The sequence below is a fragment of the Fundulus heteroclitus genome, chromosome 9 (assembly GCF_011125445.2).
Source record: "Fundulus heteroclitus isolate FHET01 chromosome 9, MU-UCD_Fhet_4.1, whole genome shotgun sequence".
In the NCBI taxonomy this organism is placed as follows: domain Eukaryota; kingdom Metazoa; phylum Chordata; class Actinopteri; order Cyprinodontiformes; family Fundulidae; genus Fundulus; species Fundulus heteroclitus.
Window position 1 is genome coordinate 28,360,818 of NC_046369.1, and position 26,252 is coordinate 28,387,069.

At 41.7% G+C, this 26,252-nt stretch overlaps 2 protein-coding genes across 5 annotated transcripts in view; both read left to right on the plus strand.

The window, feature by feature from the left end:
• Nucleotides 1-303: 303 nt before the first annotated feature.
• Nucleotides 304-6,122, plus strand: LOC118556463. 3 transcript variants are annotated; one of them, XM_036140748.1, is made up of 6 exons: nt 304-441; nt 516-676; nt 885-1,235; nt 1,582-1,635; nt 2,443-2,568; nt 5,729-6,122. In XM_036140748.1, exons 2-6 carry the CDS (start codon nt 583-585, stop codon nt 5,881-5,883), a joined length of 780 nt encoding a protein of 259 aa, XP_035996641.1. In that variant the 5' UTR covers nt 304-441; nt 516-582; the 3' UTR covers nt 5,884-6,122. The 3 variants fall into 3 exon arrangements, with proteins under 3 accessions (XP_035996641.1, XP_035996643.1, XP_035996644.1); XM_036140750.1 differs by having other exon boundaries at nt 304-676; XM_036140751.1 differs by lacking the exon at nt 1,582-1,635.
• Nucleotides 6,123-6,407: 285 nt separating this feature from the next.
• The window catches only part of si:ch211-129c21.1 (uncharacterized protein LOC563087 homolog), a 53,332-nt gene continuing 33,487 nt past the window's right edge, over nt 6,408-26,252 (plus strand). Inside the window, exons 1-5 of one of the 2 annotated variants that reach the window (XM_036141386.1) lie at nt 6,408-6,538; nt 19,332-19,759; nt 20,017-20,159; nt 21,950-22,012; nt 22,400-22,498. In XM_036141386.1, the coding sequence (XP_035997279.1) occupies nt 19,651-19,759; nt 20,017-20,159; nt 21,950-22,012; nt 22,400-22,498 (414 nt within the window). In that variant the 5' untranslated portion in view covers nt 6,408-6,538; nt 19,332-19,650. Of the gene's footprint in view, nt 6,539-19,310; nt 19,760-20,016; nt 20,160-21,949; nt 22,013-22,399; nt 22,499-26,252 lie in introns of both variants that reach the window. The other variant, XM_036141387.1, reaches the window with a different exon arrangement.

The following is a 26,252-nucleotide window of genomic DNA, read 5'->3' on the forward strand; positions in this document are numbered from 1 at the left end:
TTTTAAACTCGTTCCAAAATATTTGATGACGTCATCGACCACTGTTATTTTATTTTCAAGAATAGACGTTTCTCCAGAAAGTTCACCATGTCATCGCTGGTCTGCCTCTTGTCACAGGAAGCCAAGCGTTCCTTTTCAGGTGCCCATGCTGCGGGAACGCTGTGAAATGCGTTTAGCACCTTCTGCACCAAAACCCACAGGGGGGTTTCACATACCCCCCCTGCTATCACCGTGTATCCTGTTTTTATTTCATGGCATACAGCTAGTCCGCGCATGCACGCCTGTCTCACTGAGATGCCGAGAGGAGGAAGCGTGCAACGTGCGCGTCTGAAGGAAAAGGGGGGTTGCGCGTAGGCCCCAGGCCGCTTTGATGCCTTCTGGTGGAAGATACTTCTGAAACAACAGTGTGTTACAGTTTGGGTTAAAAACAAACTCCTTCGGGTATTTCTTTCAGCTTGTTTTATTGACGGCCTACGCCGTTTTCCGTCTTTTACCGGCTTTCTGTTCAACTCCAGAGAGCAGAAAGCCACGCCTCCGTAACTCCCACCCACGCCCCCACAGGTTCGCGTGTAGCTCGGTCTGATGCGGGGAGGAAGGCAGCCGACACAGGATGAGACTCTGAGGACGACCATGATGGAGATGTGGCTCAAGAGTGCAATTCTGGCCTTGATCACAGGTAAGAGTTGACTTTTGACAGATCAAAGTTAACCAGTCGAAGAGGGCATTGCTCCAAAGACAAACCTATAGCGGTATGGCATAATGTGGTTAATGCAGCGAGGAACAGAAAAATGTTATATACGCTGTTGATTGCCGTTGTTGCGGAAAAAAAAAAACAGTTAAATGAAACTGATGGAAGTTTAACATTTGTTTTCTTTCGTTTGCAGTGGCCGGAGCAACCCTGGTGGCGCCAAGTGTGATTGAGATACTTCTGGATACTACAGAGCAGAATGGAAAAACAGTTTTGCCTGGTTCCTCTCTTAATTTGCGCTGCTGTTTGAAAGTCAACACATCTGAAAGATGTCATATCACTTGGCACTTCATAGCCTCTGGAAAAAATAAAACAGAACTAATTTGTAACCAGAGTGCAAACAAGTGCAATTTAGACAGTGTATGTGAGAGCTCTCCATGCCCTTTAGAAAATTTGAATGAAACAAACAACGGATTGTACTATTGCAATGTCACAACTGAGATTCCTACCCTAATTCACACTTGCAGCAACAAAACCCAAGTCATAGGTAAGTACTGCTTATTATTGCAAAAACTACAATTTTACTACAAGCACATTTTTTTTTATTTGAGACCAGTAACACTATAATGTCTTTGTAATCACAGAGTGAAGTTTAGAGCCTATCAATGCAGAAGAATCTGTCTTTTTTTAGAATCTCCTTTTACAATCGTGTTACAGTGTTACTGGCCTCCATTACAAGCTTTAATTGCTCTGAGAAATGCTAAATTAGCTACGCCACGAACACTGCTTTGCTGATGCATAACCTAATGAATGAATTGATAAAAAAAAAAAAAAAAACATTGATTCTGGCTTACACTAACCGAATGAATGCTTCTCTGGCCGCTTTGTTACAGTGGAGAACTTTATGGAAAATACAACGGTTCAGTCACAAACGGCGAAAACCCAAGGTGTGTGTGCATGCATGTGTGACCAGTACTCCGTTCTCACGAGCAGTTATGTATTTTAGTCAAGCTACGGAGTATTGGTTAGGTCAAGTTTCCACTGTAGGTGTGATTTTAAACCTCTGCAGAGGTGTAATCTGGGTGATCGGTCAAGGCTCAAACTAAACTTTGCACCTACAAAGAAATACATGAAATGATTCTAGCTAATATACCAGTCCCGATTACTTAATTACCTGATATGCTTAAACCGCATATTAAAGATATTTTGATCTTTCGCATTGGACCATCCATCCATCCATTTTCTAACCCGCTTAATCCCTCAGTGGTTGCCAAATTAGGGGGACAGGATCCCCCCTTTAGGGATCAGACATCAATTCAATTCAATAGAATTTTATTCATATAGCGCCAATTCATGATACATCTCAAGGCACTTTCCAAAGTCAAATTCAATCAGATTATACAGATTGGATCAATAAATTTGGGTTCCTCCGATCCTCCAGAATATTTACGCTATAAATGCTGCACCAGATTTAAAAAAACAATCTGTACAAACAATGTAAAATAAGTATATTGGTTGTTGAGGATGTTGTTTTACCCTTGTTTTATTGACTTACTATAGAAACCAGTGGACTCAATTGGTAATTGGGGTCACAACTCTCCTCTACTGTTCTTTTTGTGGGATAAGTACAGCAAAAGGTTTGGGTACCACTGTATTAGACCATTACTGTGCATAGAATAAACCCATCCTGACGTTGGCAACAGACCGTTAAATGGTGCTGTGTTTTTTTAATGCGCATGTACTCTTTTTTTCAGTGGTCCCCACTGACGATGTCCGTGATAGTTGGTGGATGTGGGCCCTGGTGGGGTCGTCGTGTCTTATCCTGATCATCCTGCTGGTCATCTTCGCAGTGCAGAAAAGGCCGTGCAACACAAGCCAAGGTAGCGCTCTTCCTTTTTTGGGTTTGAAAATGTTGATAATCATCTGACCGTGCAGCACTACAATGTCTCTGCAGATACCAGATTGTATCTCTAACTTGAACAGATTAAAACATGCTGTAAAAAAAAAATGAAACAGGGCATGAGACAAAAGAAGGTCAACTAAGTTTTTTTTGTTTTTTTTAAAAAACATTGTAAGACAGTCATATCAAATCCAGTGGCTGATTCATTTCTCTGCTACAATTTTACATTTAAAAGGAGGGGTAAAATACAGACAGGGTTTTTTCTTTTTTTTTTTTCTTCATTTTGGTGATGTTGTATTTGTGGGCACAGAACAAAAGACAGAAGGCTCTGCAAAGACAGTAGGAGGTATGAGCCCTGGCCGGAGGATGCGAACCGAGTAAGCTGGGGTTTGTGCGGTTTGTGTTGAGCAGCAAAGCGTGAGACAAACTCGAACACAAGCGCAACACTCGATCATCAGCCCCTGTGGTTAGACTGAAGATGCACAAAGATTTTCGCTTAAAGTCACAACCCCACACACTGGATTCTACCGGAGCTGTGAGAGGTCGTCACAACTAAGAGAGGGCTGATTCCAGACTTTATTCCCTGCTTGGTTTTCTGAAACAAAAGAAAGAAAAAAAATACCTCTTAAGCTGCAGTGTTAAACCAGCCCCAAGTATTGGGAGAGGAATGTAACTTTTCAGGAAAACAAACTATTAAAATGATCATTATTTTAATAATTGTGTTTTTCAAATAATTTGCCCTGCGATGGACTGCCGACCTGTCCAGGGTGTTCCCCGCCTCTCGCCCATTGACAGCCGGAGATAGGCACCAGCACCCCTCATCACACCAACAGGGATAGACGTGTTAGAAAATGGATGGGTGGATGGAAATAATTTGACGTTTTGGTAGATTCCACGCATGTCTGTGTGTAAATAGAGTTTGTGATTTCTGAAGTGATCGTAATTAGATCTAAGCACGTTATTTTGAGCACAAATTCAGGAGAAACACCCTGAGCCCCAGACCGCTGTACAGGGACCGAGGCTTTGGAGGTTTTTAATTAAATCGTTTTTTTTTTTCACAGATTAGATATAAAAACTGGACCTATCCCAATAATATCACCTTTTTGTGAAGCACTTTATTGTGAAACGGTGAAACTGGTCAGTTTATAAAAAGATGATTATATGTGCAGATCGTTTACCACACACTGAGCATTTTATAAGCGGCTTCTCACACGTCAGCCCAGCGTTAAGCCCGCAGTCAGGGAGCGTCGCTTCTTAAGAATAAAACGTTAGGGTATATCTAATTAGGATAATGTTTAACTTTAGGAGTGGGTGTACAGACAGTCCTCTATCATGGGGTTTGGAGCATAATTATGTAAAGGCTAACAGAAAATGTGGGGTAAAATTTAGATCTGAGCATCAAAAACTCACTGAAAAATATGAGCCTTGAGAAGAATGAAAATTTAATAAGTAAAATGTCTAGAAAACCTATAGATTGAGCTTTTTGTACAGCATTTATTATTATTGCACTTGAACTGTAGATTCAGCACACCAAAAATAAACATCTAACTCTTTGCCTTAGCACACCTTGCATAGAAAGGTAATTAGCAGCAATATATATATATATATATATATATATATATATATATATATATATATATATATATATATATATTTACGTGTAGCCTGCGTGGCATGGCAGACTGGCATCAGGTAGAAAATACAGAACAGAGACCTACATCTGGTTTGACCACATGGCCCCAGAGGAAGTAGGACAGGAACGTTCGTGCCACTTGCGAACGGAGAATTATTGTCATGGCAGAAAACTTTTTGTGTATGTTAGCAAAAACTGACAAGGATGGAAAATAAACTTTAAATTAGGGGCCAATATTTGTACATCTAATTGGAGGTGACAAAAGACAAGAAACACATCAAATCTGAGAACTGCTGCACTTGAAATTAAATCTTTCGAAAATGCTTTATATCTTGTTAACATTTTGACTCCAAAGAAGCTCTTTGGTGTACTATTTTGGTGAAGATTCTCAGTCATCCAGGTCACGATCAATCCAAAAAAGGTTAAATAATAAAACAGCCGGACTTTTATTCTTTCGCCTTCAGAATAGAAGTGCAGTTGTTTTATTTTTAACCTTTGTTTGCATTCTTCTGTGTACCCATTGGAGCACTAATGAAATAAATTAAAGTTAATGGATGTTTCACCAATTATAAGATCATGTTGAGATTCTGTTTCATGTTTTCAGAATGTGAGAAATGTAATCCAGATAAGCTTAAACATCAGCAAAAAAAATACTTTTAGAGAGTATGGAGGGGTCTGCAGTGTGAGATTTAATTTGGACTGAGTGTAGAAATCATGACAGTGTTTAAACAAGTAAAACAAACAAAAGAAAAAAAAATGTTGTTTTTTTTACCAGTCAATAAATATTTATTTACCTCATTAATGTCTTTCATTGCCTTGACAGAAAACATACAAAACATACAACCCAGAGTTTTTACCCGTAAAGGATGTTTAGTATGAGCGTCTTACAAATTAATTGAGTTTATATTCAGTGTCATATTTTATGAAACAAATTAGCGTGTTCACACTCAATAGCTTGCAACTATTAACTTCTAGTGTGTAGCAACTACAATGTAAATATAATCAGTATTCTGACTAAAGAGGTAAAGATTTTTTTCTTAGATCTCATTTATCATACTTTTTTTCTTTACAAAAACACAGCGTGAGAGTGTGGGAGGGATAATTTATTACAGACAATTACATTACATATACATTCAGTAAATACAACAAAATAGGTAATTTCATTGAGATAATCCCATGATTTTCTAGTGTTTATTATCATTAACAACAAATACGAAGTAAAGTAAGAAGTAAGAACTATACTACAGGGGTTTAGGGAAACTTTTATTTTTTATTTTATCATAAGATTTCATTCCAAAAAATGATGAAGGCATTCTTCTTTAGAAGAAAATAAATAATGAAATCATAATAATAATAATAATAATAATAATAATAATAATAATAATAATAATAATAATAATAATAATAATAATAATAATAATAACGTACAATTAAAAGCTGTATATTAGTTGATCTACAGGGGGTTCGGCCTTGTTGTGCTCACCCTGTTTCCATCTTTCCCTTCCAGGAGAGGAGCCCATCTACATCAACACTCGCATGGGCAAGCCGTCACCCCGGCTGATGCCTACGGACAACCTGAAGGCAGTCAGCTGCTCCAAAGACATTCAGACCCCCAGTTCTGTCCGGAGGTACGAGGGCAGAAACCAGAGATACAAAGACTGAAGAATCCGCGGACCTCACAGACTCATATTACTCAGCTTTGTGCAAAATCATGATTAAGTTTTGTTTCAGACTTTTATCCTTCTGGCCTTTTTCGATGGTCGGAGAAGTGGGCATTTGTGACCACTAGATGGCGCACTTTGACGCTTTTAATAAGTTCCTAACAGTGTTTTTTTTTTCTTCTCAATTTTCTAAATATCCCAGCAACTGTTTATATGATTGAGCTGTAAATAAGTTTTACGTGTTAAAATAGCAAAATTAATAAATTATATAAATATCAAATCAAAATCAATTTTTCATTGATTTTTTTTTTTTTTTACATCAGGACAATTAAAAACTTTTTACCGTTAATCTTTAGCACAGCTTTAAAAAAAAGTAATTATTAAAATGTGAATTTATATTAGAAAATGAAAACATGGACAAATGTGTGATTTCCCTCTCTCTTCTGATTGGCTGTAAAGAGAAGGAAAAGGTATGGGGCGGTCACGTGGTGTGACGCTGCTGGATTATCGCTCCCTGCAGGATTTACTAGGTGTGTGCGCTGAGGAGGGTTACAGGTGGAGCGGAGAAAAGCGTCCGTACGGATCCTAAAAGTAGCCGAACCGGGTGTCAGTCTGCGAGGGCTTCCCTCATGTAGATCCCGGCAGCTGGACTGCTGGTAAGTCCGCGATCCACGGGCTGTGGGACTTTGTTTGTGTCCGTGCAGGTTGGCCACCCCACTCTCTCGCGTGTTGTGTTAATGTGTTGTTTCCACGGAGCTGGGCGTATGGGAATTAACCCGAGGTGCGAGGTTGCAGGCTCTACACCGCGCTGGATATTGCCGGATTTATTCGAGATTAGGGGACATGGTGGTCTAATAATAGCAGAGGAGAGTGGTGGGATATGTGTCCGGACACTTGGCAGCGCGGCGGATAGTTTTTCACGGGGCGAAGCGCTCGGTGCTTTGGAGGATTGCCAGATGCAGAGCGACTGTTTTAGCGGAGCTGAACAAGCAACACGGATTCCCTCCGCCGCGCACATTTCACACTTTTTACGCCTCGTTTTGGTCAAAGGCGCTGAATAAGTGGATTTGGTTGGAAACCTTGCATAGAGCATTGCGGACTTTCAGCCGCGACTTTCTTGACCTAATATTTAAAGCCACAAAGTCAGGCTTTTCTGTGTTTAGCAGTCAAACTCTTTCTAAGAGGAAGCGTGTCACCTGTAGGGCATGTCATGGTCAGTTTTCGGATTTATTTTTTACTGTTTTGTTTTAAATCATTGATTAATCGAGGTAATAAAATTACCTCTCTGAAGACACAAGTTTGGGTTCTGGTGACATCACAAAAGGCAGACTAATCAGTTCTTCTGAGAACTACATTTGTATTTTTTTATTACAAATTTCTCCTTATTGGATTGTTTTTAATTAAATGCATCCTTCATATGTCTTTCCTGTAGCCAGATGCGGTTCTAGACCAAATTTACCAGGGGGGCCAAGGTGGGGCCAGTGTTTTGTTTTTTTTTTTTTTTTTCCTTAGGGGCACATAACAAAAGAATGAAAGAATAAAACAGGGCAATATTTAATTGTTTAATGATATCAACTGAGTTTCATACCCCTGATCTAGCAGATGAAAACTGTGATCCCAGCTCAATACGGCTGAAGCTAAATGTGAAACACCTTAACTTTTAAATCCTTGTCCGAGTAAAACTGTATTGGTAAAAAATAAAATTGGTCAAAGTGACCAATCAGTTATGGTTCCTTCGCCAGTGCATATAATCGTAAGAAGTGTATTTAATGTTATGTCTTTATTACAGGGGCCATAATAGGGGTCAGGACTATTTCTACAGGGGCACAGGCCCCTGTTGGCCCCTATAGAACCGCTTTTGCCTGTAGCATGCAAGACTGCGGTTTTTGCACTCTTGACTAAACTACCAGCTGAATCGTCTGATCAGAGATAGGGTCAGCATACCCAGAGTATGTTATCTTGTTATCTTCTTTTTCTTACATCCTACTCGGCAGCATAGCTGGGGATTATTGTTGAAGTTTTGGTTTGACAGAACAGATTTTTTTTTTTTTGTTTCACCCAAAGTCAAAAAGTCTGCCAGTCTAAAGATCAATGGAGTTGATATGTGACCACATGCTTAGATAATCTGCACAAGATCTGGTTTCCATCGAAAATGTTTAGATGTTCAGCGGTGAACGTCTTATATTCTACTATAACAAACATAACCTTCTGGCTAAATTAAAGTACGCAAGTCTTGTTTATCCTAATCACTAAAACAGGTAGTGTAAAGGGTATCCGTCAAAGATAAGATAGTTTTTATGGTCAATATCTAAAGTTGTTAATGCAGAAATTCTTCTTTAAATTGGGTCGCAACTTTTCACAGCTGTTAAATTGAGGAGCCTGGATGACCCCCGAATTTCAGATTTTAAAATCTGTGGCTGTTTTAAATGTTGACCTACATGCATTTTATCATTTGAATTGTTTATTTCAATACTCTTTTGGATGCGATCATTTGGTTTGACATATAACTCGTGAAAATTTAGCAGATATAGTTACTTCCACGCTGTATTGCTGCAGAATCGGCTTTTGAAAAGGGCCGAGACAGGCTGGGATGGCTTGACTTAGTTATCAAAGAGCTTCAGCTATTATTTTTAAACAGAGTATTGGCAACCCACAGGGTGTGGTTGATTTGTTCCATTAAGGTGATTTTTCAAGTCCCAACCATGTTTCCTGCAGAACTGCTGCTTCACCTGCCAAAAGAAACAAAGCGAAACGAAACAAAACAAAAAAAATCACAATGCGGCAGTCAGAAAGAACGATGCTCTTTGGGCAGGCTGAGCTAGCATGGCTGAGTGGCGATTTCTAGTTTAACAAGACGCGGGTGTAGACAGAATGTCTGATAAGAAGCATTAAAGCTGGACACCTCACAACTCAAGTGTCTCAGAGTAAGGCCCGCTGATCTGTTCGATTATTGTGCCTCTTGTGATGTCATTTGCCTAAATACAACACGATGCAAAAATTGGCTGACTTTGCGTTTCATCGCGCTTTTAAAAACACATTTTGTGAACTCCTGCAATCATAATCCACACTCCCTTCCCCAGCTTTGTTTTTATGTTGTTCTTTTTTTGGGGGCAGGGGTTGACTACTAGATATTATCTTTAAATGCATTTAAAATATTCTGCACCCTTACATTTAAACTAAATGGGTGCAATTCGATATCAGAGCGGGGACGGTGTGGGCGTATGCACGGCGTAAATACTAGCTGTACGGCGTGCATTAAGTGTTGCTGATGCACTTTTTCTCAGGGGGAATGGCCCAGTTTAGCTGACACCCGGCAGCTCAGTGGGCTCCCATCAGCGTGTGTGGAGGTACAGCTGCACACAACCCAACCTATCATGTGCTGGTATCCTGTGGTCTGCGCTGTAGATGATGCATGCTTTCTCTGTGCTTCACTGTGCAAAAAGGGGGGGGGGGGGAACGATGAGTTCCCTGATACCACAAAGGACTTCTTAGAAGTCATCTTCATCAGGCAGAATCATCAGACTCGTGTTGTTAAGTGGTTTTTAGGTCTCAGATGAGTGAGAATCACAACAGTATGAACAAAAGGATGGAAAAAAAAAAACATCTTAATGGTGTTGTGTGAAAATCTGAACTCATAAACCAATGCTTGGTCTATTAAGCAGTTTTGTCTACGTTTCTTTCATTACTGATTTTTAAATGAGTTAAAATATGTTTTGGTGACTGATGATGGCAGCGTGCAGTCTCTACTACATCTATTACTCTGATGGTTTTATTTCTTTTTCTTCTACAAAAAAACACCTAAGAGGAGTTCACTGCTCCTAAGAATTAAAATGTCTATCTTCTGTAAGTCTTTAGGCAGATTACCTCTCACATGATCACCACTGCAGTGTGGAAAAATCATCATGAACTAAACTTCTTTGTTTTGTTTAGTTTGCAAATGGGCTGGTCGTCCTTGTTAACATGAAGGTTTTGAACGGTTGTGGTTTCAAAGCTGCTCAACCTTTTCAACCCACCGTTACTGAAGTTTAAAGTCCTTTTTAAGGGGAGGAGAAAGCATCAGAGGGGGCTTGAGTGTCCTCCAGCTGTATGGTGCATAGAATGATGCAGCGTTGCCCCTCTCCAGCCTGCAGGTGCACACTGCCGGTCAGGTGGCTCAAAGTAGGCCACTAAACTTTGCCGTTGTTTGCAAAAAAAAGACAAATTGGATTTTTTTTTTTTGGGAATATTTCTGAGTGCCATAAACATGGACCAATATGGTGTTTAAAAAATGTAATAAACATCAGCTAAAGGTCAACAACATGTGCTTTGAGGGATAGATGTTGTAAATTAGATGGTTAATGTAAATTCTTCACTTGCTGTCAAAACATTTCACTTATGTTGGGGATTTTTGTGAAACTGTGGTATTTGTCTGCTGAAGGTTGTAATCACATATCCCATACCAGCACACATCTATGTGTAATATTTTTTTTTTTTTTGACGCAATCCTGAAATAAATCTTCCTTCCTGATCTAAAAATTTTAAAAGACACAATTCCCACATTTTGCTTTCTCGTTGTTCTTGTCTGTCGCAAGTTTCCCCTGCAGGGTTACACTCCTGCTCTGACTTGTCTGGGTGTGTGTGTGTGTGTTTTTTTCCCAAGGGACATTTACACTTAGGCAAGCTTGTCTGATCAGCGACGAGCGATTTGTCAGAAGGAGGGGAGGATTTTATTTAAACTGGTTGCATTTTTTTTTTTTTTTTTTTAACAAGACCTTGCCGTCCTAATGCAGTAATGACTGCTAAGATGTCTGCGGGCTTCAAGCTAATGATACATGTCACGGCAGGCTGGAAAAAAAACTGTGCACACGCCATGTTGTCAAAGTATTGCTTTCTGCCTCCCTGCCTATCATAATAAAATCTGACAACCTGCTGTCATTATTATTATTATTATTTTAGCAACGCTCAGCTTGCCTCCCAACGACAATGTAACCCAGATTTGAACTGGGTTGTGTTTTCCAGTGTTCCACAGCTGCGTCTGTGAGAGGAGCGTCAGCAGTGAATCCCCCCCCCCACAGCAGGCTTCCTGTTTGGGCCCCTGTGATGGTACCCTGTACTGGAGCCAGCACATCCAGTGGGCCGGCCTGCCGGTGGACATCAGCGTCAGGCCGGCAGCCAGGCGGACAGAGAGTAGCAGGAACAGCCAGCGTCTCACTGATGGCGTCAAACCTGTGGAACAGTTAGCCAAGCGCGCATGTAAATCAGTCACGGCCGCGCCCCGGTGACACAGCCGCCATGCTGTTAGACGTTGCAGACCTGTGCGTGATTCACTCCAGCTGTGTTCAGCCCAGTTTTTTTTTTTTTTGTTGTTGTTTTTCTTTTTTTCTAGACATGTCGTGACTCACCTGATTGACAAAAACAACGTGCTTGTCCGTGCACGCATCAAACCGGCTTTGTTGATCCCTTTTTTTTTTTTGTTCTTCTTCCTCTTCTCTGCACAGCGTGTACAGTGTCTTGTAAAACTAGTTAGACCCTTTGAACTTCTTGCTATGTTTTTTTTTTTTTTTTTGGATTTTATGTGGTAAACCGACAAAAATGGGTGTAATTTTGTGAAGTGGAGCGACAAGGCCACATGGTTTTGCCAGTAGAAATCTGTAAAGTCTGACGTGCATATTTGTTCAGGCAGGTTTTGCGGTGTGTTACGTCTTAGTCAGAACGTTTTGACCAATCCTCTTTACAAATTGACTCAGGCCCAGTCAGATTAGATGGAGAGCGTCTGTGTAAAGTGCAGTTTTCAAGTCTTGCCAGAGATTCTCAGTTGGACTTTGACTAGGCCATTCTATCACATGAATATCCTTTTGAAGTTTTTCCTTTTGTAGATCTGGCTGCGTGTTTACGGCTGTAGCCCGGCTGCCAGGTGAACCGGTCTTGTGCAGCCTTTAACAGGGTTTCTTTCAGCCCTATCTTGTACTGTATTTTTAGCTCTATTCAATCTTATCAGCGTCTCTGTCCCTACTGTAGAAGAACAAACACCCAAAATGATGTTGCCACCACCATGTTTCACTGTGTGGGTGGTGTGTTCAGAGTTATGTACTGTGTAGGACAAAGGGCTTTGTATGTAGAGAGCACCTTTGTCCGAATGTTCCCTACATGTCTTGTGGAAAGTAGAAGCTCTTTAGGATTTCTTGACAGCCTTATATAATACCACATTTGATCAATGCATCCACCTGAGCTGTGGATGTGTACAGCTCCTCCAGAGCTGCCATGCTCTCTTTGCCTGGGCTGTCCGCTCAGGTCAGAGGTCTGCAACCTGCACTCCTGGAGCTGCAGGTGGCAAAATAAAATGTTGCTTCTTTTGGTTTCACCCAAAAACTGACACTTTTTCTGAAGTGGGCATTGCTCTGGACATATTCTATTTTGCAGGACCGAATGCAAGAGAAAAAAAAAACCTTGTTTAAATTCAAATGTTGCTATCCCCTGGTTTAGGTGGACGGCCATGTCTTTGGTAGGTTTGCAGTTGTGTTGTGCTCTTTCTATTTTTGGATGATGGATAGAAAAGTGCTCCTTGAGATATTCAAAGCTTGAGATATTGACTTCTGGAGGCACTAGATCTTATTTAAGAGTATTACAGTAATGCATTCCCACTTTTTACATTTGGGGGGAAAAAAAAGAGAAAGCCAAGGGATAATTTATTTCCACCTTTACAATTATGCGCTACTTTTTGGCATATGCAATCCCAACGAAATTCATTGAAGTTCACGGTTGCAAAGTGATCAAATGTGGAAAAGTTTGCGAGGGAGAGACAACTTTTCAAAGCTCTGTGCATGCACCAACAATCTATCATAAAGGTTGTGTGGATAATGCAGGGGCTCATGAGATGGCTATAAATATCTTCATGCTTCAAGAGTGTTGAGCGAAACGGCTGCAGGGCTTCCTCAGCTACAAGTTCATGCGCAGCACAGTTGTTCATATATTTTGATGAATATACTCCCACCAGCGGACGCAGGGGCGAGGTGGCACACGGACACATCTGTAAAGAATTGATTTTTGAAAAGTTAATCTTCCTTGAAAGTAAAACTCTCCTCCTTCTTCAAAAATACCTTTTTTTTTTAAGATTCGGTTTCAGAAGATAAAGAGGGCCGCGTGGCCGCACGTTAATAGTCACTTTATGAAAGCAGTCAAAACGGTCTCAGAAATAGCTGATGGATTGTATTGTAAAGTCAGTTGCCGCATGTTTATTGTCAGGCCTGTCAGCAGGTTTGGCCGGCCCTACTGGAATCAGGCCTGATCCTGTGAGCAGAAGGTAAACGGTTTTCACACCTGCCTTTTGTAACATTTCCTCTGAAGCAGCGACTAGATGAGCACACCTAACATTATTCTAGATTATTGTTGTTTGCTTCTATAAGGTGGCAAAGATATCTATATATATATATATATATATATATATATATATATATATATATATATATATATATATATATATATAAAAAGCACCATTCCTGCTGAAATGAAACTGAAAACTTAATATTTTACCAGACCTATAGCTCAGTGCCTGTCCTATTTATTGGTGCCCATAGTAGAGATGTGTAAAAGGTCTACACATAAATTCACCTTTTATTGCAGGAGCATAATCTGACACTTAAACTTGTAGAAAAAATCCAGCTTTTCATTTGAATGCCTTTTTTTTATTTAGTGGGGGGAAAAAATCCCATGTTTAATTAATGAACAAAAGCACCAGTGGCGCCCCCAGAATCCCTTTAAAATAAATGTGCATGGGCGCGCTTGTGGGGCAGCGGGTAGCGCGACCCATATACGCAGTCCTTAGTCCTCGATGCGGTCGACCTGGGTTCGAATCCCACCCGCGGTCCTTTGCCGCATGTCTCTCCCCCTCTTCCACCCCTTTCCTGTCAGCCTACTTTCAGAAAATAAGCGAGCTGCAAAAAATCCCCCCCAAAAAATAAATGCGCATTAAGCATTTTTTTTTATTTATGCTTTACGTCCTGAAGTCGATCAGATTTTTCACCCCTGGTGGATCTGGGGCGAAAAACTAAGCGTGAATATGTAGAAAAACATCTAGTATTAAGTATAGTGGAGGACCTGTGATGCTGTTTGCCCTGAGAAGTTTGCACAATGAACCCTGGGAAATACCAGGATATGTTAGATTAAAATAGGTTGGTGTGTCTGTCTGAACACTGAGATTGTAATTTTTTTTTTTTACTTTTTTTTCCCCCCAGCACTAAACGAATGGGTGTTTTATTTAATGTGAAGCACTCTAAACCCGCTCTTCTCAAATCTGTAGACCTTTACAGATTTTACTAGCGGGGATTAACCATAAGAAATTCATATTTTATCATTAATTTGCTGTATTTCACACAGCTTAAACAGCCAGTGTGGTAGAGATGTTGCGTAAGCTTGTTTCACAGTGTTTGAGTTCAAGGGTGGGTCTTTCCTGATTAGTTACGAGAAGGAAAAGGAAGTTAAATCAAACACTGTAAAGAAATACATCAGGCAAATGTGGCATCAGAATCTGACCATACAAGGTGTCAAGGATCAAGCACAGGAGTTTTGTCTCCATCCTGAATGGGAATTAATGTCCTGGAGGATTTCTATCTAGAATAAAGCTCACATCAGCTTCAAAGTCCTAACATTATGTTTATGTTTAGTCATCAGTGATTAAGTCATAAATGCATCCTACACGCCTAACCTAGTTTTAGCTTCAGGGCTGTGAATCATGCTTATTCAACCCTATCAAGGCTATCTTGACTTTAACGCCGGCGACAAATAATAGCTGTTAACAAAAGCTGCACAGGAGTCATTTTTGCGCAAAAAAAGTATTGCGTATCACACTGTGCGGTGTGAAAGGTGTTGCTGGTATTATAACAAAGCTCGGCCCTCTGGAAAATTGTAGCTGTTGCCAATTGTCTGCTTGACCTCTATTTTTATTTTTTTGTTCCAGGGAAAACGTTTTATTATATCAGCAGTAGACTCCCTGAACTGAGCCAAACACACTCATAAGTCACAACCGCAGCCGGTAAGGACAATTAAGTATTCAGCAGGTGGAGGTCATGTTTCCTTTGGCAGAATGAAGATCTAACGAGATGCACACAAGATGCTGATGAGCAGACACGCGACACTTTCTAAAAGCTATAGTTTCATCCCCGATCGTCTGGGGTTTTAAAGTCGGGGCTGGTTCATGGGAATCTAGTTAGTTATGTAATATAATGAGGGCAGTGATATAATATAAAACCAAACGCGTAAGCGTGGAAGCTTTAATGCTGCAAAAGAAGTGTTGACAGGAAGTCAAACCTGCCACCTAAAACAATGAAGAGTCTATAAAAACCAAACGTGGGTTTTCCTACGTTACAAATGAGTCAGAACGAAACAAAGCTGACCCAGTTGTGACACCGCGGCTGATCTAATGTGATTTGACTCATTATCTGAAATCTGACGCCACGATTTTAAAGTGTAGCTTACCAGGAAGCAACCTGAGGTGTGAGTGTTACATCTAGATGACATGTACCCACAGAAAAGCATCACTTTGGGAATGGCTGAGAATTGGTTATAAGGGGGCGGCTGGGTGGCAGTGCAAAAGTATTCACACCCAATGTATTTTATTGGGATTTTTATGCGATGGATCAACACAAGGTAGTGAATGAAGGTGAAATGTAAGGAAAGGAATCTTTGGTTTTCAAAATAATGTTGCTAATATAATTCTAAAATTTGTGTTGTGCAGGTAGCTTTACTCCAGTACCTTACCTAAAGTTACGGACGTGGCGAGGAGAGCAGCCAAAAGACCTCTGCTAGCTCCGCTTAGGTGATAAAACCCATAACCACCGTTTGTTGAATGCTTCATCTGACCGCTAGTCATGAAGGGGACGCGTCAAACATGTGAACGAAGGTGCTTTGATCAGTTGAGCCACAGAAATGTAATTTTGGGGTTTATATGCTAAATGCTAAACGTCACAATTCACATCAGCCTGGACACACGCCATCGACACAGAGAGACACAGTTGTGACAACATCATGATGAGGAGATGTTTTTGTCTTCAGCAGGAATAGAATAGCTTGTATGGAGCTAAATATGGAATGATGCTGGGGGAAAAAAACCTAAAACTCAACAGGACAGTGACCCTAAACATAGCGCCAGAGCTATATCTGTGTGTCATAACGGTCTAGTCAAAGTCTGAGGGAATATGGCGGGAAACATTTTAGTCTCCAGATGTGCAAAGCTGGCAGAGACACGCCCCGACACACTTGCATCTGTAACTGCAGCAAACAGCGGCTCTACGAAGAACCGGCTCAGGAGGTTGAATACAAATGCCTGCCACACCTTTCAGATTTTCTATTAAAAACATATCCCGTTGGAAAGCATGCATAATTTTCGTTCTAATTCCCAATTACGCTTTACTTTGTGTTGGTCTACGACAGAATCTCAATAAATACATAAACGTTTGGGGTTGTAATTTTGACAAAAATGCGAAAAGTTGTAGATAGTGCTGCAGCAGATAGTCAGCGGTTCATTGCTGGCATGCGAGCGTACGGACGAACGGCGGAGGAGAAAACGGCTCCTCTGTTGATGCAGCCGTACGGAGCTACACGTCAGAATCTGCACACAAAACAATGCGCAGCCATTCCTTTAAGCTGTGGCACTCGGCCTCCTTGCAGCCCGAGAAGGGGGGGGGGGGGGGGAGGAGGAGCGCAGGACGTCGCCGCTCTGACAAGAGATGAGCTGTCCTATACATGCGGCAGCTTGTCCCATTGTGTCGACTAACAACAAGGGCTGGAGTGTGGTGGTTAGTCACAAAACGCATATTGAGAACCGAGGCTGTTTTGGAGGCAACAGGAGGGGAATGCGGAGTGTGTGCCTCGGTTGTCTGTCGAGGAAACTTGAAATCTGTCATTTTGCTGTCTGTCAACAGGCGAGGGCTCCGTGGGGCGTTTCAAACGCAGCATCTCTGTCAAAGCCATCGTTTTTTTTTCTTTTTTTTCCTCCTGCCCTCATGGGAGCTAAAATTTCAGCAACAGTTGCACAGCACTCGTGTAGAACTGCAGTTTCTGAGCCTACAAGTTTGTTATTCTCCCCACCTTCACCCCCCCCCCCCTCCCAACATCTGTTAGCAAGTCAGCTTTTCTCTCTGTGTGTGTAGCTAGTATAAAAGGCCTTGATGAATTTTGAATGAGGCCGCTCAGCACAGTTAGTCAAAACAGATACAAACTCTTCGAAGAAGCGGCAACACTCGCTGAGTGGTCGTGACCTGCATGCATTGCCTAACCTAAGCCGAACCCCCCCCTTTACCCCCTCCACTTTACGCCTCCCTGTCTCTCTCTGCAGCGTGAACCCCGCTGAGCCCAGAGGAAGCTGCTTCTTATCAGGGACGGAGACAGGAAGATACTGAGAGAGTGGTGGGGGGGTGGGAGGGCAGAGTGGCACTCTGCAGATTTTTGCTTGACACGGGTTTCCTTTGTGAGGCTGACTTGTCGCTACAGCTGTACCTGGTGCCAGACTCATAACAACAAAGTTATATTTGTCTCAGTTCACCCAGTTCAAGCTTTTCACAACTACAGTTTCAGAATCGCCGTGGTAGACATGTTCATGTAGGACATTGTCCTTTTCTCACTGTGCTTTAAAAAAAAAAAACACCTTTAAGGCTTCTGTCCTCCCTGGCTTGACTTTTGATCATTCTTGGTTTAATCTGTCTCCTTTGAGTGTCCTGAAGTGCTTTAGTTCCCTAGTTACAGACTGGATTTTTTAGCTGCTCATACGGTGCTTTGCAAGCGTTCTTACAGCTTCTTTTGTCAAAATAAATCTTTCTGTTGGGATTTTGTGTGATGGATCAACACAAAGTACCACATTATACCAGAAGTGGAAGGAAAACGATGCACGGTTTTCATTGTTTACCAATAAAAATCTGAAAAGTGTGGCATACATTTGTTTCAGCCTCCCCCTTTTACTTTGATACTCCTTTATTAAGTCCAGTTTAAACATCTGTGTCCAGAAATCACCTAATATGTAAAAAAGATATGTAATTTAACCTCAGTTTAAATCCAGCTGTTCTGTGAAGGCCTCAGAGGTTTGTTAGAAAGTAGAAAGCGTCATGAAGAGTAAAGAGTAAGACCGTAAAACATGCCATGAACATCTCACAGTCCACTCTTTAATCCATCATCTGAACATGGCAGCAAAGCAACCAAAACATGGCCGTCCACCTACACCAACATGTGGAGAGAAAGTGATCTGGTCAGATGAGACCATATTGAACATTTTGGCTGACGTGCAAAATGCTTTATGTGGCAGAAAACTAATACTCCTGATTACCCTGAACACACCATCCCCACAGTAGCCCCTTCAACATCATCCTATGGCTTTGTGGTCTCCAGGTGTTCTTTGTTCCTCGTGATCAACCAGAAGCTCAAAACATGGACAGGGGAGGTTAGAGTTGACCCTCCGATATCACACCCATGATCCACCTCTATGGGGTTATCGCAAGCCGCTGTAACCATCATGTTACAAGATTGTAGAAAGCACAGAGCAGATGCACCGCATGATCTTCCAATGTCCCTCTGATCTGACTAATGTGTTGCTCATGTGAATCTGATGCATGTATTAACACGCTGAGTGGGGCAAGCTCTACTTTTCCTGTTCATCAAGCACTGAATGCATTTGGGCAGAAGGCACTGTGTGTGAGAACCTCTTACACAGACGAATTGTGAGCTGAGCTGCGTGATCTGAACGTGCACAAGGCTTGTGTTTGGTGCATCGACCTGCATGTAGTGGCATGTTTTATTGGAACTATGGTGTGAAGGGGTCTAATAGTGAAGCAAAGTGGTGGCAGCATTGTGACGCGGGGTTGATTTTATGCAGCAGGGAGAGGGAAACTGGTCAGAGTTGACCCTAAATCTGAGAATCTGAGTCAAGACATGACAATTGTTGTTCAGACTCCAATTTGACTGAGCTTGAGCTATTTTTTGCAAAGAAGTATGTGGGGGAAAATGTAATTTCTAAAGTGGTTGAGACATAACCAAAAATACATTGCGTTTGCCACTTTTCAGATTTTTTATCGTAAAAAAGTTTGAAAACCATCCATCATTTGTCTTCCACCTCACCATTGTGCTCTATGTTGTTGTATAATGGCATTATTATGTTATGATGATTTTAAAATCATTTAAAAAAGTTTAAGAGGTATAAATACTTTTACAAGATGCTGTACATCTGTTCATTTGGAGCTGAGGAAGAGAAGTGAAGCAGCTTCCATGTCTCAGCCTGGTTATCATATTTCTGCATAGTGATCATCCACCGATCTTCAAGCATATCACAGGGAAAAAAGTGCAGAGGAAATAAGGCGTAGGAGGCAAAGCAGCTGCCTTATTCCCTTTCTGAGGGAATATTTCAAAGAATTTCTTCTCAAATTCAGTGAGAATCTGAGTCTTTCTTTTACACCCTTTGATTAGTCATAGATCTCCTTGTGTCTTTGGCAGAACCCTGAAAATGAAGTCCTCCAGCGTCCCCCAGCACTAGCCGGGCAGCATGGCGCCTGCTCCTCCTTCCGGAGAGGACACCAGCAGCTCATTAGCTCTGCGCTGGAGGCTAACGCCGACATAGATACCCATCAACATCAAACCGAACCCGTTCAGACCGAGTCCTGGTTAAACATCTGAATAAGCCGCTGACGGGACTCGTCCAGCGCCGGGTTCTAAGGACTCGGGTTCTGGACCATGCTCTGTGTCTGATTTTGTGGCGTTCGGGGGCATCAGAGCGGGACGGTGCTGCACCTGGACGGACCGCGGACCCTGAGCCATGTCTCTTCTGTCGACTCTGAGCATCGTCTGTGGATTGATGCTCCAGCTCTACTTCAGTCTGCTCAGCGCTCAGTACTGCGTTCCACGAAACACTGTCTCCTACCAGAGTAAGTCGCAAACCCGACATTAAACGCAAGAGCTTGAGGTAGCTTGATGTGCTGCATGCATTTGAATATTTTACCCGTGATGTATGATCCAGAAGTGAGGATTTGCCTGCCTTTATATTTTTCTTTTCCCGCCGCCAATGACAAGTTTATTAGTTTTTCCGCAAATTAGCATTTATTTGAAGAACATCATGTGTACGCTGCAGGAGAGCGAAAGCAGAGCACAGCAAAGTGATGCAAACTTTTTTTTCTCCGGCCAGGTAACCTGAAGTTGTTCAGAAAAGAGGGGACCTTCAATTACTCGACTATGCTGATCAGAGATGACCTGGGCGTGTTGCTGCTGGGGGCAAGGGAGGCCGTCTTCGCTCTGGATCTCAACAACATCTCAGTCCAAAAGGATATGGTGAGGACCTGAGCAGAGTTATTACTGCTGAATGTGCAGGTTTCTCATCTGCAAGCCCCTGCAATAAAGCCGTCTGCAGAGCTGATTATATATTAACTGCAAGTGCCACTATCGCGCTTTTTACTGCTTGATGAAATGCTGTAGCCTTAAAAGTTTAACCTTTGTTGAATTTTTATGGCGGTTTACTGCAGTGGTTCGACCAGAAGATTAAATATTCAGTGAGCCGCACAGGGCTGGACTTGCCTGTGTCTCTGGAAGCGGTTCGCAGCCTTTTTACATTTCGACCGCTTAGAAATAGGCAAGCTGATAGTGAGTGGACTGGAAGTGAATAAGGAGATGATTGACCAAAAGATTTAAAAAAATGAATAAATAACTAAAGTTAATAAATCTTGGTACTAAACAAAAACAAAGTAACATTATGTTGCTGTTAATATAAGAATAACCTTTTACTTTTTGTTTCCTCTTAATCCCTTATCTGTTTATGACCTATAATACCTACAACACGGTGTTGCTGTATTATTTGCATATTTGCCTTTCTAGGCAGCACAATTTGACCCTCAGCTATGCCAGGCTGTCATGGATGTTTTTGGACAAAATATTCTGTAGGATCTGCATTACAATTTAGAGACTCGCTGTATGCCACACATAGCACCAGTGCTATGTAATTTATGCAGTTGCTACTTAATAGTGACATTTCATCCAACTTTTTAGCACTTAAATATAGTTTGTTGTGCACTTGGAGTCCCTAAGAATGCATAACATTTAAATTTACTCTGTCCAGGTGCTGCGTAGATATCTTTATATTCGATTTGGGTCATAGTCTTTAAGCCATTCAGTTTTCTCGCTTCTCCGTTACATTTTCTTCAACATTTACTTTACAGTATTTGCTGCTGTGCAGGTCTAACCCTTACCAATTTTGTGAATTCGTCATTTTTATGTTTATTTTACCCCGCTATTGTAGTCCAAGCTGAAGGATGCCGAAGCTACAAGCTTGGACAAGTCAAAATGTTTGGTTGTTGGCTTTATTAACCCTCAAAATTCGTTACGTCATCCCCCAGCATACAACAAAAATGTCTGAATGGGGTTGAGTGGAACGTTCTCCGACCTAGAGGTGTGTGAAGGGCCTGTTTGGATTTAAAGAGACAGCACCAAAACGAGTTGCTCTCAGATGCACCACAGACCAGAGGCAGAAGTGGGGCAACAATAACGAGAAATTCTGAGCAAAGACCAAAGCATTGCAGTTCCACTTTATATTGACCACACCTGAGTGATATAAATGTGAAAAAGAAGACATTAAAAAGCATGAAATGTACCCTTTAAATGTTGCCGCAAACCAAAGAGTAATGTTATTTAATGTCACTATATGCTATCTATGCAAGGGCCATAAGTTATATACCTGCTTATCCTATGCAGGTCAGAGGGCAGGAGTTGCAAAATACATCTGTTAAAGAATTTTTTGGCAAAATCATACTGGTCCTGAAGATATTATCAAATGTTTTCTTTCTGTGTCCAATGAGGGTGTTGTTCATGTAAAACGACAACAAAAAAAGGCTTGTTGTTAGGACCAAACTTACTTTACTTTGGGCTCCATTGAAGCCAACAATACTGATGATTTTTCTTAGTAGTCTCAGCATTTTCCTAAACTTGACCGTTTCTACTTTATGTGAGAAAATGCACAGACCCCTTGTCTTTGTTAAAGAAAAACTAAATTTTTAAGTGGAAGATAGCTTGCAGGGTTGCAACGTCATTAACGCATGCTTTAACAGGATCCTCTCCTTGTGTTGATGCAGGACAAGTGGGGAGTTACCCAGGAGAAGCAGAGGGAGTGCACATACAAGGGAAAAAACGCAGAGGTTTGTGTTGCACCTTGAAAAACAAAGCTTGTAGAGTAGTTTCTAATTCTGGAACGGGGACACAACCTAAAGGACGGCTGCTGACTGAAGACCGCCCGCTGCCTCGGGCAGTTTCTGTTAATCATTTATATGGGAGTTTAGTTTTTTCCTTTTCAAGTCTTTATGTAGAGCTCTCTTTGAAGTGCTCTGCTTATAGCTTTGTGTTGAACATCCCAAAAATGGCCCAGGGAAAAACCTCCATGTGCACATCCTTGACCTCTCTGTCACCAGCAGCTCAGCTCTGTGCAGCATGTGCAACTGTACATGCGTGGCATGTTGGTGCTAACAAGCATGTCGGCTGAACTAACAAACCCTGACCTCGGCTTTATCCGCTGGGTCTCGTTGCAGGTGGAGTGCCGCAACTACGTTCGGACGCTGCACAGTCTGAATGACACTACGTTCTACGTTTGTGGCACAAATGCCTTCTCTCCAACCTGTGATTACATGGTAAGTGTGCTTTCTTGAATGAAGTAGATCTAAATAATCGGGGAAATCGCCACTCTTTTGAGGTTTTGGATGTTAATGTGAACATATTTGTCCTACTTAGAGAATGGTAATTCGAATTTTGCAAGGTTTTGACAGGAGAAAGCTTTTTAATGTAGTCATTGGTTCATTCAGTAGGTGCACAGCGCCTTGCAGGAGTATTCCTTAGGAGGTTTCATATTTAGTCAAGCTCCCATCTCAAACTGTAATTTCTATTGGAATTTTACAAACAAGTCATATAATTGTAAAGAGGTTGGATTTTTTTCCCTTCTTTTTTCACAAATAAAAGTCTGGAAAGTCTGTTGTGCGTTTCTAATTGGGTATTATTGATCTGACACCCCTAGATTAAACGAGACCCCTAATTGGTAAGATAAACATCACTTGTGTGTGACTTATTCTCAGTATAACTACAACCTTTTTGTGAAGAACAACATAAGTTTCTTGGAGTTGACGAGTATATGGCACACTCGCAAATCTACTAAGATCTGCTTGCCCACTTAAACTGAAAGGCAAAGGATCATTAATCAGAGAAGCAACCAAAAAGTGTATGGCAGGAGTCACCAACATTGTGCCCACGGGCCATGTAGCCCCCCCAGGACCACATGTGGTGCCGTCAAGCCCGTTCAAAGAAATAGCAAAACCCAACCAGTTGTATTTACATAGATTTAAAAATAAAAGCATTAAAACCATATTTATATTACATAAAGTTAAGATGAGCTTGGCCTCTTGTTGTTCAAAGGTCAGTACAGGTAGCCCTTTGTATGACACAGTACCGATGAAGTAGCTCTCAGTTTCAAAAAGGTTGGTGACCCCTGGTCTAGGGTAACTCTGGGTGAGCTGCAGAGATCCAGAGCTCAGGTGTAAGAGTCTGGTAACAAGTTATGCACTTCACAAATCTGCCCTTCATGGCAGATTGGCAAGAAGAAAGCCGTCTTGAAACAAAGCCAGAAGAAGTTCTGTTTGCCAGAAGCTTTGTAGGCAGGACAACGATCATGGAGCCCAAGGTGCTCCGGTGCGACGAGAGCAAAATTAAACTTTTTGACCTGCATGCAAAACACTTTCCGTGGTAGAAAAGTAACCTTGGTCCATAACGCCGAACACGACATCCGCCGGGTGAGACATGGATGTGGTATTATTCTGTAGGAATGCTTAGGAAGGTAAGATTAGATGGGCTAAATGCGGAGCAATGGGATAGTTTAGATCAAGGGACAGCACCTGAAGCACCTAAAGGATGTTCAAAGATGCTCAACAACCTTACAGGGCTTGAACTATTTTGCACAGAACAGCCAGCAAAAATGTAAGGCTCTAGATCTGCAAAAAAAAAAAAAGAATATAGATATATGGTTCTACAATATACATAAAAATGTGTTGTTTTGACAAAAAGTTTATATGTAAAAACTTTTGCAAGTGTGAAAAATGCCTTTTTAGAAACCGAGGGATTGGTTTAAGAAAAGAGGTGAGCACAGAAGCTGTTTGCAGATGGCAGTCAAACCCGAGCCTGAAATATTTCCAACGCAGCAATATTATGTCAGTGGACTGACTCTACAATGACTAGAGCGCTCATGTTTTATTTTAATGAGGCAACATATCACCCGGTGCAACAGCATGACTTCACTCATGCGCTCAGACTATTTTAAGCAGCATTTGACGCTGCTAAGCAAAAAAAAAAATTGATCAGGGATTTAAAACGTGTGAAATACTTGTCAGCGCAGTCATGTTTTTTATTCTGGGATGTGTTGTCAACAACAGTTTCAGTATTTGGGAGCTGAAACCATAAAAAATCAGTGGACAAAGGGGCTTTTCTACTGAAGCCTCCTTACACACCAACACGTTTGTCACCAGGAAGCTTTTCCCTCTTTCCGATGCAAAATAGGAGCGAGACAACGCATTTCTTTGTGTTCATTTTAGTTTTTGTCCTTTTTTTTAAGCGTTTTAATAGAACAGAGAACTCACATGGAGATGCTTTCTGAATACTCTGAGCCAAACGACTTTTTTTTATTTATTTTTTTTTACATACCCAGTCTCGCATACAATGAGTCGTTTAACTGCTGATCTATATCATCAAAGTTTTTCTGTTTAGATTTGAAAATATACGGTTTAGAAAACTTAAAGGAACAATTTTAAATCAGAGCGTCACATCAAGTCCGATAATCTTCTGTAGTATTGATCTGGTCAGTTCAGTAGAAGTTAATCAGTGTCGGCTGTTTTGGGGCTACTGATATTAATGACGGGGGCATTTAAAGGGGGCAACAATGAGACGACCCCAAAAACCGGAGTGGTTTCGGACGGTGGAGGGGCACAAACATTTTTCCCCTCTTCATTTTTTGGACTGCTTTCAGTAGTTTTTCCATCTGACCAGGGTCAGTGTACATACTGGTAGCGTGAGGCGATACCTGGATCCTGCAGAGGTTGGACAGACAGTCCAACTCCACCAGGTTTGCTTGTGTCTCCCAAAGTTCTTAAAGTTAGGCATTTATCCTTGATTTGAGCAGGTAAATAAGATTATTTGCCAATGGAATGAGTATTTTGACCACCTAAAAAGAATTAATTAGACATCCTGCACTTGAAATAAGATGATTGAGATGAATTGTTCCTATTTTAAGTGCAAAATTCTATTATTCCATTGGCAAATCATCTGTATTATTTACCTGCTCAATTCAAGACAAATACCACACATTTTAAGAAATTTTACTATTTCTAGTTCCGTTTTTGCAGGGTGAGGGCCCGATTACAGGAGGCAGCAGAGGTAACTCTAGGAGGCCTGAGGCAGTGGCTGGTCAGAGGCTCCCTAACCCACTCAGGAGGACCAGTATTTGTTTCTTTAGCGTGGAGGAACCTAGGATGACTACTGCCAGAGCCCTGCAATATGACCTCCAGCGGGTTACTGGTGTGAATGTCTCTGAGCAAATCATTAGAAGCAGACTTCATTAGGATCCAGCGTCCTCCAGCAGGTCCTGTGCTCACGGTCCGGCACCATGGAGCTCATCTGGCGTTTACCAGAGATCACGGGGGTTGGCAGGTTCAGCACTGGCACCATGTTGTTTTCACAGATGAAAACAAGTTGTCTCTGAGCTCATGTGACAGATGGGGAAAGGGTCTGGAGAAGCTGTGTTGAACATTATGCTGTCAGTGTCGGTCTGGGGAGGCATATTCATGGAGAGACCCAGATACCTGTGCAGGATAAACGTTGGCACCCTGACTGCCATTAGGTATCAGGATGAAATCCTCAGATCCAACATCAGACCCTCCTCTGGTGCACTGGGTCCTGGGTTCCTCCTGGTGCATGATGAAGCCTGGCGTCATGTGAGAAGAGCATGCAGGCTGTTCCTGAAGGGTGATTGACTGATTGCATTGACTGGCCTCCAGGCTCCTCTGACCTAAATCTAATAGAAAATCTCTCGGACATCATGTTTAGGTTCATCCCAGGCCACCAGGTAGCACCTCAGACTGTCCAGGAGCTAAGTGATGCCCTGCATCATCTCATAAGGAGCATTATCAGGCATACAATCACATGGGGACCATACTGAGTACCATTCAAAGTCGCTGCCCTGACAAATGACCAGCCTGCTGCATCAGCCTTTCAGTTTCAGGTTCTCTGTGACTTCGGATCAAGTCCTCTCTGGGTTCATACTTTTCATCAAACCATGTACCTTCCCGTTGTTCCTAACACATTACCTGTTCCATAACGGTATTGAGAAATCCAGCTGCGTTTTGTTTT